Raw genomic sequence first — 12409 nt, 5'->3', positions numbered from 1 at the left:
ACACGAAATAATGTATATTACTTTATTTATAACATAATATATCCTAAACCTCTCACAGGCAAGACTGCGTGCTGAATATTCAATATTTAGTATGTAAATTAGGTTGTTAGCGGAACCGAAAAGGCACAAGAACAGGAACTAACGAAAACCACTTGTCGAACCCACGCATCATTTCCTTTTAGACTTGGAGCGATTATACTCAATGTCGGGGACGTATGAACAGAAATGCCAATAGAGGGTTGAAATTCTAAGTAACGATTATTGGCACGATGTGAACCTATGGGTCGTTTTATTGAATTGGGGTATATTCTTGTTGTTGTGAAAAGGGGCCTTTCTCTTTAACCACAGGACCAGCTTTTGTCGAAGAAAGCAGACTACCGTTTCTATAAAGTAAATGATATGCCACTATTTCTTTTTGTCAAGAATCTAAGTAATTGTTAAAAATGGTTTTCTTTCTTATGAATATATGACATTTTCCAAGTGCTGTGTTTTTATCATTGAAATTTCACGTTGTGGAGCTACGCCGTAGTAGTATGTCATTGTGGTCACTACGTTTTAAAAGATAATGAGATGAATGGTGAACAGTTATACAACGGGAATAGTCTTGTTCAACTTCAGTAAACTTATATAACGTAGATTTATAGAGATTATTATGTATTTAGGCCACGTTACATTTATAATTACGCCATCCTATATATTGTTACAAACGTAAGTCCGGGTACTCAAAATAGGGATTGTAGGGTGATGAACATGGAATGCACTCGATATTTTTATCCTGAAACCACAGGCGTGCCAAACTTTTCTGCTGCCCGGGGCGAGTTTCTGATAATGCCGCCCCTTATACCTAACTTCAAAAATAATTCGGGGGATAAAAATATTATAGATGTCGTTATACATGAGAATAAATAAATTAAAAGTCAAGTAAGATAGAAACGTTTGTTTCATTGAATAAATAATCAAACTAAGCAACAAACTCACATGTATAAGATCAAACTCATTTATTAACAAAAAGCAAGTCACTTATTTCTATGTCCAATCGCTATTTTGCTGGTAACAAATGTCTGAACGATAGCCTTTTCACCTAGCTCTTCAGAAATTTTTTTTCGATGCTAATCAAAGATAAACTTGACAGGCGCTAATTTGAAATTTTACATCGAAGACCTCGAATATTTTTCATCTGTTTCAACTCTGAGAAAGATCGGTCACAACTAGCAATTGAGTAGCCGATTGTGAGTAATAAACAATATGCAATATATAAAGTTGGAAAAACATGCCAATCTAAACCAATGAACCAAGAAAATCTTTAGAATTTTTTGGAAAATCTCTATTTCCACTTGGGAAAAGCGACGTAACGGTAGAGGTGGTAGAAGTAGCACAAACAGATTTTCTGGAATGGTTGTAACATTGCCTCGTTTCCGCATGCTACTTGTTAGTTTTTGGTTGCGTTTAGGAAATTTCAGAAAGAATCAAATAACTCAATGATTAGGTGACAGCACATTTGAACCCGTTATCTGCACCCAGGATATTTGCACCTGTATACTTTTGCACCAACCGATATTAGCACCCATAGATTTTACTACTTGTATATATATGTTTGCACACGCGGATATTTGCACACACGGACATTTGCACCCATGGACGTTTGCACCCACGTACATTTGTACTTTACACACACGAACATTTGCACCCATGGACGTTTGCACCCACGTACATTTGTACTTTACACACACGAACATTTGAACCCACAGACATTTACACCCACGAAATTTCCACCCGCGGATATATGCACCCACATACATTTGTACGTTCGGGTTTGTGGTGGGTTCGTTTTTATTACAATGTATAACATTGGGATGTCCCTATTTCGGCATAAATGGCAATAGAACCTTTTTTACTTTAAAAACTGGTATCAATGAGTGTAAATGTTTACGGGTGCAAAATTCCATGGGTGCAAGTGTCCATAGATGCAAATATCCGTGGGGGCAAATGTTCATGAGTGAAAATGTACGCGGGTTCAATTGTGCGTTGGAGCAAATGTACGCTGATGAAAAAGTACGTGGGTTCAAATGTACTGGATGCAAATGCCCATTGGGTTCAAAAGTGCATGGGAAAAAAATGTCTGTGAGTGCAAATGTCCATGGGTTCAAATGTTCATGGGTGCAGTATGTATGTGGGTGCTAAAATCTGCGGTTGCAAATGTACGTGGTGCAAAGATAATGGAATCCAGCGATTATACTGTCTTCTCATGTATTCCAATTGCAGTAATCAAAAATTAGTACAAAAATAGCTGTAATAGACAAGGCTGATATTTTCTACGGAACTTTCAAATAAAATGGTGGAATATTTTAAATTCTATTGTGATCTACAGCAATCTACATTCAAACTAAAGTTATGTTATAAAATCACAACTTTCTATTGTTTTATATACCAGACCGATTTGACGTCGGCGAGTATAGAAATCTCTATCCGCTAGTTCGATGATGGTCAGTTTCATTCGGTTTTATATTGCCACTGAATCCCAAGCTACACGAGTAACATACGTACATATTCATCACATCCTGGAAGGCACCTTGTATTCGCGCACAGCTCTGTTATCAGGAAATTAACTCTGATTTTCCATTTCTTTGAGCAGATATTTACCTTCCTTTTTTGCATATGTACGAACCGCTATTCCAAAATAAAAACATATGCTCAAATAAATTGGAAATCATTTACTCTCCTAAATTTGCACACGTTCGGTTAAGCATAGATAAATTTCTTAACTGCGAGTCCCGCTTTTTAGCGTCCTGTCCCGACAAGTCAACCAAAAGTCCCGCTTTGGCGTTCAGCCATCCAGTATAAAACACGAACATGTTCTCGTTACTATTATTGCTGTTTAGCTCAACGCTAGCCTACTTACTGAAGATGAATGCGTTATTTTGTTTGTTTCGTTGTTTTCCGCTAACATTGTTAGCGAACGTATCACATGTAAAATCAATTCTAATTGGTCCTGTTCGAACGTTCACGTGAATGTAACATTGAACAACGTTATCTACATGTGACGACCCTTGTTTTGTCTTTTGAACGATGTCATGTAATATTATTGCTGTATTTTGTATTTTTGGCATTGGAGACACTGGGGGCACTGTGACACTGTCGGTCTGTCCTTTTACCACTGTGAAGCTAGCAGCTTTGGGTGTCCTGTTGGCCTGTTCTGTGGTTTGTAGCGGTGCAGCTGTGGTTGTTTCGGTTGGATTTTCGATGTTTAGGGGTGTTTTGTGTCTGTGGGAGTGCCTCTGGTCTCCGGTGGGTTATCGGGGATGTTTGTTTTTGTGACTGTTGGATGTTTTTGTGCTGGACAGTGGGCTGATGTTGTTATTTGAGTGCAGTGCCATTGGAGTTCATTTGGTGTTGTGTTTCTGGTTTTGTCGTGGAGTTGGCTGTCAGCCTGTCATCGGTGTTGTTCATGTAGTGTGCGCATGTGGAATTGTTTGTGGTCATTCGGAATGCCTGTCGTGAGTCGTTTTCGGCCTGTTTTGCAGGTTGTGGGTGGCTAGTAAAGTGTGCCGGATTTTGGGGGTCATATGGCTTCTGTTGAGGGTAGTCTTCGTTTTCAGGGGCCGTCTTTAATCTTTAGTGTTTTCATTGTGTATATTGTAAACTGTAAAGTTACGGGAGACATCCCGCTTTTTAGTCAAAAAAATATGGTAACCCTAGGCAGTGATGAGCTGGGAAAATCTTAACAACCGGAACGCAGCTAATTTGTGAAAATGTAATATATATTTACAACACGACGCGGACGCTACCACAAATCTTTGTCTGTCCTAAGATAGAGCCGAAGGACTACAATGGAATATAAAGAAGTTATCTGGTGTATGTCTGTCCAAAATTACAAGAATATTTATACCAATTCAATACGAATGTGTTTATTAGAAAGGTATAGGATAAAATTTCACGGGGCCGAAGGTCGGCGACACATTCATGACACGTTATTGCTGTGCACTAAATATTTGTCTGCTGTAATGTAAAAAGAATTACTGCGTAACAAAACGTAAGTTAATTACACTAGACCAATTGATTTGAAATCAGTGGGTAAAGATTGTTGTTTGTACCAGAAGGCTATAAATTTTATTTAAAATAAAAAAATTCTGTGGGCTTTATGGGATTACAAATTGGGGGAAGGTAGTGAAAATGGGGATAGATTTGATTTCTTTAACATACAAGGCCAAAATAGTTGGATTCCGCTATACAACCACGAGAAAGCTGATAAAAGTTGAAATTAATGCACCAATTAATACTAATGCACCTATGGAAAATTGTACCTGGATATTTGAACCCATACTAACCCATAGATTTGGAACCCATGTAGATTGAATCGAGCGATATACACATGGGTTCAAATGTACTTGGGTTCAAATGTGCTGTCACCCTTGACTGCTATTCTGCAGTATGGTGTTCAAGGAATTAAAATATGCTCGTATTCAACACTAGACAAAGGCGTTTCAAAGTACAATACAAAACGGCATTTGCCAAACCAACGCATTTGTATTGCGAGCAAACGAATCTGGGAATAAAGTTCGAAATTTTGAAAACGATAATTTTCTCGGATGCCGTACAGAAAAAGAAATTGGAAACGAATTTTGTCACAAAGATTAGTAACGAGTGAAATTGGTTTAATTAATTCCCAATGTAATCAATCACGCGTACTTTTCAAATGGGATGTTTCGCTATAAATTGCAATTATATAAACCTTGTTCAATCATAAGTTATTTTGATTATCTTTATCAGCGAAGAGTGGTTTTATTGTTTTGTTTTTTTGATCCACACACGTAACAAATATTTTATTGTAAATAACGTCAGGTGGATAACTACCATTATAAAACCCTGGCACTCCCTGGTTACATGGATCAACTGGTATTATCGGCTTAGGTGGGTTGGAGGATGGGGATATTCTTCAGTCTACAAATCGGCGTAATGGGTAATATACATAATTCTCATGTGATTACGACGATATGATATGAAAATATTGTTCATATAAAACTATATATACACATAGAAGAAGAATTAGAGACATAACAATTTCTCACAAAAAATGTTGGCCTACAACATCTTAAAAGTTGTGATATATATGTACAAACAAGAGTTGAAATTTATAGGTATTAGAAATTAATATGCCAGTAAAAGAATGTTGCCGTTAATTTTATTTGTTCCGTTTTCTGGCCGTAAACCCTGTCGCTATATCGGTGAAACACCAACAGTGATACTAGTGTGTCGATAGATTGGTGATTGTTTCCCAATAAACCGCATTTCCTCTTTTATTTAATACAGAAGTCTGGCTGGTTGACTGACATTAAGCCGGATAAATAGAAAATTAATCTCCTCCGTGAGTTGCAACGACCGACAAGCATAATTCGAACCTATATCACACTAGTGACCAGACTATAACGTTGCTAATTTCGACAGAAATATAAGGATGCTCGTGTCAGACTATATGCAACAAAACATCTGGAAAAGTGTTTTTATGTCTCGATAATTAAACTGAACTTGGTTATACAATTATCAACAATTCTCCAAGGACATTTTTTTTTATAGTGACAAAAAATATTACAATAACTGCTGAAATTAGTATCTACTCGATAGATGACAGATTAGATTACAGCAGATGATTCACTTGCGACATCGCTCAGTGGAGGTGAGTTTTGAAGTTGGACGTATGGCGTTGTTTTGTTGGTATTGGGGTTTGAATCAGAAATATATTATAGTCTTCCCCGAAGTTAAAATATTGAACTTTCAAAAATAATGAAGAGATTAGATTAATGAAGAGACTAGACAAGTCTTTGCATCCTTACTTTGATTAGTGAATATTGACAATTGTCTGTGATAGTGTAACTATTTTTTAACCTTCAAATATAGCCCGCGCAATACATTGTACTGTATAAGTATAATGGATTTTCAAAAATATATAAAAACCCTCTAACCTTACTTAACCTTATTTTTAGGAAGAATGAAAGGCTTGTTCGATTTTAAAATTCGTTCATTTTTATTTTCAAAGTGAAGATGAACTATTTTAATATTCAAAATGAATAAAAGTATATTTTAATAAACTTGCATATTTCGGGCAAAATCCAATTGTTTTTCTAAGTCCAAGTTTAACATAATAAAACAATAAGAACAAAAAAGCTAAAATGATGAATTACTAAGAACACATATAACATATTGCACAAAAAATACTGATTCAATATATCAAAATAAAGCACTCTATACTACAAAGCAAAATGTATCGAAATTTATCTCAGTTTTCATTAGGATGATCCCATCTCACCATGGTGTGATACAAAGACGTGTTTTTGGCACTCATCACCGTAGTGTATGTCGTTGTGGGATTGAGTATGGGAGATGTAGATAATACCTGAAAATGATTTGTTTTTTAGGAGAAAATCTACATATTTAATAAATTGTTCAACTAGCACAAAACATTGAGTTTGGTATAGACGTTGTGTGAGCTATCGAAATCTCAATCTTATTATATTCAATATGGATTGGCTACTTTCGCAGTCGTTTAAACCGGTAAACAAGGCAAAAGTGAAAGCTAATGAAATAAAACGAATTAAATATATATTGATGTAATTATGTTTTTTATATTTTTAACAACATAATGAATTACGGTGTACTATAGCCCGGTATCAACGAATGTTGCACTTTCTCCTTCAAAACTATTACACATTGACCATTCCCGACCATTTCCAACGATATTAGAGAACCAAATAGCTTTGAGAATAATTTATTTAGCATATTAAATAAATTGATTTTCATTGTATTGTATAAGACTCGTCTGGACTTCGATTTACATTCAAATGTAAAAACGACAGTATTACGTAGCGTTTTTTTTTTAGATTTTCATAGTGTTTAAATAAGGATTATCTATTCTGTTAGTTTTCATGACTATAAAATCGCTCTAAGTGGAGGTCTCGTTATTAACAGCAATCTCTGTATTTCAATCTCTGTATTTTAATGTATTTATATAAATGGATACCTTATAAAGATTTTCAGGATTCATTTGATTTTGTCCTATTTCTTCCATTAACTTTATTGCTGGATCTCGCCTGTCATCAGAAGACGGAGGAGGATTCCAAGGATCATAATTTGTTTCAACTACAAACCATCTGATGTAATAAAAAAAATTCTTGGTGATTTGTTTAATGAGAAATATAAATTACCTGCTTTGATGTTACAACAAAAAGAACGAATATGCTTCATGTAATTATAAACAAAAATCCTCATACATTGAAACCCGTCAGTACAGAATTTTTATATTCTACTCAAATGTGGTTTAATTTTCTGAGTGGTTTATTTTGGATTAACATGGGTATAGGTCGGTTTTGGCTATTTCAGTTCAGCTTCCGAATTGCGAATTTCCACAAAATATGCAAGGCTGTCTCAAATGCCAAGAACTCTTACTTGTACGTGTCATCCATTCTCGTTACGTTGATTGCTCCCCATCGATCACGTACAATAATAGCACCCTCGTGTGGCTTGACCCCGCCAACTATGAAATACATCGGTGCGATTGTTTTTGCCTTTTGCAACATTTCGATTGCAGATTCAAAGTTTTCAGCATTTGTTATAACCTAAAATATTAGGAATGTGTGTTGGCTGAAGATGATTAATTCGGCCTTACTTTCTATCAAATTTATTTGGGCCTACCTTAAATTCATTTCGTAAACTGTAAAAGTTCTTTTTAAACATTGCTTACTTACTACCTTGACCAAAATTTTATATGACATTATAATTCTTTCATTAAATTTACCTCTCTGGCCATCAGCATTGTTGGCCATCCTTTCGTCAACGCAGACAGTATATTCTCCCACAAATACCCCGTGTCACGTTCGTCCCCAGATATGGTGAATGCGTTTACCTTTTCTGCAGTCAGAAGACCAACATATCCGACGTAAGTAGTTCCGATAAACAAAGTCTATAATACAAACAAATTGCATTTTATATCAAATATGGGCCTGGTTTTTCATACTATGACTTTCTGATTCTAGAGTTAAAATTAGATAAATTTTATTGCAAGTCAAAAACGGTTGTCAGAGCCGCTGAAAATTCTTCGCTACCACTCGTATTTTTGAATTTTCTAACTGACCAGAAATTGAACTCTAGTGGAAATATTTATGATCATTTCAATACAAATACATGTATTTTGGTTTGCTTATATAATAAACATGCTTTAAACTATGATCGCAGTTACTTCAATTAGTAAAAGTTATGAAGTGTTTAAATAAATTACCCAGTTCGGAATGGTTGAGTTCCATCACAAATTCTGGTCGAGTCGAACTCGCAATATTCTTACCATTTTACAGCTACTTCTTTCGAAAGGTTATTTCAATTTGATATAATTTCATGTTCCAAAGTCCAAATCCCACATCAAGACAAAAGTATGATAAATAAAAACGTACTTTTCCACTTCGATGGAATTCAACTTCTGTCGTAATAGTTCTTAACTCATCGCCTGCTCCATAATCTAAATTTCTCCCGTGTATGATTCCGCCTGTCTTGTCGATCGTCACAATGCTCGTACAAGCTCTTAACATTGAAATTGAAAATTTAACCAAATAAGACGAAATTCGTTTCGAATAAGCTAAATGCTAATGATAAATAACAATATACGAATAAAACACTTGCTTCCCGACAGTATTCCAAGCCGAGGCATCATAAGCAAGGTTTCCAAGTACGACCTTCCCGAGTTCCGCTTTGTAAAATTTACTGATTCCTCGCATTTCATCAGCGTATGGTTGAGGAATATATTTGTCGAGATCATGAGCAATTATTTCGGCTAAAGCGATCAATTCATCGTTTTTGACGTATTGCCTGAAAAAAAAGAAAACTCGTTACAAAACATTGCCATTTTGACATGAACAGGCATTAACTTTGCACTTTCATGGACAAACTGTATGATTAACCTTCTTCGTGTGATCTATTAACAACAGAGCAGTGGTCAAATATATAGACACGAAGATCGCGAATCAATACAAGCAAAGCTTAGACAAACTCCGAGTTTGCTGATAATATCGTGGGCAAGGGGTGAAGGACTGAATTGTTATCATGAGACACGGAAATTTTAGGGAGTAATATTTAGACTGAGCAATCAGAGCAAAGGCGTAGTACAAACTAAATCTTACTTTAACAAGGAATCAATAGCATCCAAAAGTAAAGATCTGTCAAAGTTTTCCAACAGGGGGATCCATCTGAAATGAAGCAATATTATATTAATGTATGTTAATAATGTATATTATTATTTATTATATATTAATTATACGTTTGAATCAGACCAACGTTCACTCACTTTCCACATCGTACTATACCTATTTCAGATATTAAATAGAAGAAGACTGAAGAAAAGATTGAAATTGTCTAATAAACTCTCCGAGAAGAGTTTTCACAGTCATTCTCTGAGTTATCCTACGTAACAAATAATCTGGCCTATATGACATAAATGTTGATGCCATAGTGCTTTTACGTCCAAGCGTCCTATCGTGGCGAGCGCGTTGTACTCCTAGGTATGGAGTTGGATATAAGACGTCGAGTTCGAGTTCACACAACCTCGTTTCGGTTAAAATAATTCCGTAGGCTGTACCTATTCAAATTGATTACGGTATTTTGGGGTCAAAGACGAGGTTCTGCTTGCCCGGCGCCCTGTTTTATGCGAAAATGCAAATCATCACACAAAATACTGATAATATAATTCGGTTTAGAATTAGCGATGCATTGGTGAAATTTATTCGGTTACCAGTAATTTATAATTACAGTATAGCATAAACTGTCGGTAATTGAAATACCAGATAATAGTGTTATGAATTGTTGACTATTGACGAGAAATTTGATTCTGGAGGTCACGAAATGATATGGTGATCAGGTCAAGTCAATATTTACTCTGCTATCGTGTGCTAGGTCTTTCAAAATATTTATTATGTGTATGTTACCTTGTCATCGGATCATCGTCAAGATTGACTTTATATCTCTTTGCTGGCATTGCGTTCTTACTTTCCACGACATTGAATGAAAAAACAATAAACACAAGAATTAAGCCCAGAAATGTCTTCATCTTGGTGTTTTTACGCTAACAGAATTAAAACTGTTGTTTATAAATGTCGATTCAGACTTTATTCAGGTTTGAGAATAAACTTGAAGAGTGATAAATATGAGTTATGTTAGTGTTTGGACGATCACTCAGATATGTGGCCGATATATCGTCGATTGTATGTTCACCATGAACTGGTTATTCTCATTCACCAATTGATAAGAAACGGAAACCACTATAATATAAGAACTAAGTTATCCCACGTTACATATCCTAAAATCATAACGTATATCTAACATCAAGCTATATATTCTGACACCATTTAAGAAAGGTTTTGCCTATTGCCACCCTTAACAGCTGTTTCGTGGGTCAGTCTCACTGAATGACTTCGCTACACGCCTGAAACATGAAACCACATCATTGTGAATACTTCTGCGATTTCTAATTTCAGCGCTTTGTACTTTTTTAAACAAACTGAACTATTCGATATGTGTGTTAGATGTTCTACCAAACATTAACATTTTATAAGTCCAATGCCATGCAGGTCTGGCTGACAACACCTTTTGCATTCAACCATGAGCATCGCTTAGCGCGATATCTTCGAACATCGTGTTTACAATACACACCTACTTTATCAAACAATATTTCGCTTGTGTTAGAATAAGGTCACGAGATTACTAAACATAACTAGTCCAGGACAATGGCATAAAGTAACCGAGCGTAAATATGTTCGACAATCAATTTCTATTTTCTAAATACCGTGTATAAAAAGAAAATTATCGTGATAAGTCAGGCATGTCATGCAAAAGGCCATCGGTATAAGCAACTCAAACACGTTAAGCGAAGCGGGAAACCGTTTTAGTTTAATATAGGCCTGACTACGATAGGGGTAGGTCTCATTCCGGTGAATGAGAGAGAGAGAATCCCGACGTTCCCAAGTAGGGGTTAGTAGTTAGTACGCAGGTCATTGGAGTAACTGTTTGGGGTGCTTTTATTGGTAATTGAGTCAGCTGTGACCGAGATTTTGTTAAATAAAACTTACTTCTCTCGTAATTCGGAGCTGGAGTTGAAATATCCTTCAACATAGCGTCGAACGAGTTGAAGCTGATTTATCTGATACATACACTAAACTTTTGATGGTGTTGCTTTTTGACGATTGTCATTTTTTCACAAAACTCTATTAAATAAAGTACCATAATTTAGGTATGAAATATAAGTGTAAAGTTAAAAGCCGCTTCAAATTGTGTGCTATATATGGTGGTTCAAAGCCACTCGTACCAAGACATGAAAAATACAACCGAGCTCCCGATAAATACACACTTGACGCCTACGGTAATTTAAAGTCGTGTTCGGGTTCCCGATTTTTGATAAACCAATATATTCCACTTTACTACTAGTTTAAAATATAGCAAAAATCACTTTAGAAAACTTCAGCTTCATTTTGCCAAACTCACACAACGCGAATTTGAAGACTTCGCCTATGCCTATATCTGTGATCAATCTTACATCCATGTATTTCAGCTTCTCCATATATGTATATATGTTCTAATATCCCTGTATGACAGTCCTAGTCCTTCAGGCGAGGACCTGAGAATCGAACAGCGTGATATCACAACAAATTAATAATTTAACTTGAAGCTGCAGAAAAGCATACAAACAAACTCATCATTTCCTTGGTAACAGATATCATGTTATTTTTAAAATTGGAATTACTCACAAAATGAGACATTGACACAAAATATGGTATAAAAACATAATTCACCAACTCAAACATACAACTCTGTTCATCTTCAGAATAGTTGCAAAAATATGCTGTACATAGGAAATAAATAAACTGTCAAGTGTTCACCCTATGACCTACGTGGTAAACAAACAAAGATTTCATAGTATGAATTGAGAGCTTGTATGATATACAATTGAACAGTATGCCACTCGTCTCAATTTCGGAAGAGATATAGCAAATGCTGTATAATAAATAAATACAGGAATTCGTATTTTCAACATTTTGACAGCAGATTAACTCTGAATTACATGATTGAGAAAGCTGGCAACCAATCACACAGGTGTGCCGCCTCCACGAGGTGTGTGGTGGGTTGGTGTCCTCGGTGTACCTTTGTAACTTCCTGCAGGTGTTCTAGGTCCCCTGGGTGTACCCGAAGGGGTCATTCTGGGAGTCGACTTGGATACTTTTTTCCTTGCCCATTCCTCTGCTGCTTTTCCCCAATCGGTAGCAGCAATGTTTCTAAATAGATCAGTACAAAGAATTGAAATACAAAATTTTGACTTTGGAGCTTTCGGCTCCACGAGCTAAGCATTAGGAATATGCTTTCCCTTTGATCACGAAGTAAGAAG

The 12409-nt window shown here is 35.8% G+C and overlaps 2 protein-coding genes across 3 annotated transcripts in view; both read right to left on the bottom strand.

Annotated features, from left to right (window-relative positions):
* Window positions 1-6065: 6065 nt before the first annotated feature.
* Window positions 6066-10755, bottom strand: LOC120343018 (N-acylethanolamine-hydrolyzing acid amidase-like). The gene is made up of 8 exons (XM_039412083.2): window positions 9960-10755; window positions 9159-9224; window positions 8662-8847; window positions 8436-8562; window positions 7787-7951; window positions 7438-7607; window positions 7013-7142; window positions 6066-6388 (listed from the first exon to the last, which is right to left on the bottom strand). Exons 1-8 carry the CDS (start codon window positions 10079-10081, stop codon window positions 6272-6274), a joined length of 1083 nt encoding a protein of 360 aa, XP_039268017.2. The 5' UTR covers window positions 10082-10755; the 3' UTR covers window positions 6066-6271.
* Window positions 10756-11725: 970 nt separating this feature from the next.
* The window catches only part of LOC120342061 (transcription elongation factor SPT6-like), a 28826-nt gene continuing 28142 nt past the window's right edge, over window positions 11726-12409 (bottom strand). For both annotated transcript variants that reach the window (XM_039410730.2, XM_039410731.2), the window contains exon 36: window positions 11726-12299. In XM_039410730.2, coding sequence (XP_039266664.1) covers window positions 12113-12299 — 187 coding nt within the window. In that variant the 3' untranslated portion in view covers window positions 11726-12112. The remainder of the gene's footprint in view (window positions 12300-12409) is intronic.

Source organism: Styela clava, chromosome 3 (genome assembly GCF_964204865.1).
Source record: "Styela clava chromosome 3, kaStyClav1.hap1.2, whole genome shotgun sequence".
Lineage (NCBI taxonomy): Eukaryota > Metazoa > Chordata > Ascidiacea > Stolidobranchia > Styelidae > Styela > Styela clava.
The sequence above is the reverse complement of the archived record's forward strand: the minus strand, read 5'-3'. Positions and strand labels throughout refer to the sequence as shown.

What these genes read in the sequence shown, in the direction of transcription:
- LOC120343018 (XM_039412083.2), bottom strand. Translation starts at nt 10,081, where the DNA reads ATGAAGACATTTCTGGGCTTAATTCTTGTGTTTATTGTTTTTTCATTC. An exon ending in CAATGCTGATGGCCAGAGAG is followed by an intron (nt 7,608 to 7,786) that starts GTAAATTTAATG and finishes CTAATATTTTAG; the next exon opens with GTTATAACAAATGCTGAAAA. An exon ending in ATCCTGAAAATCTTTATAAG is followed by an intron (nt 6,389 to 7,012) that starts GTATCCATTTAT and finishes AATCATTTTCAG; the next exon opens with GTATTATCTACATCTCCCAT.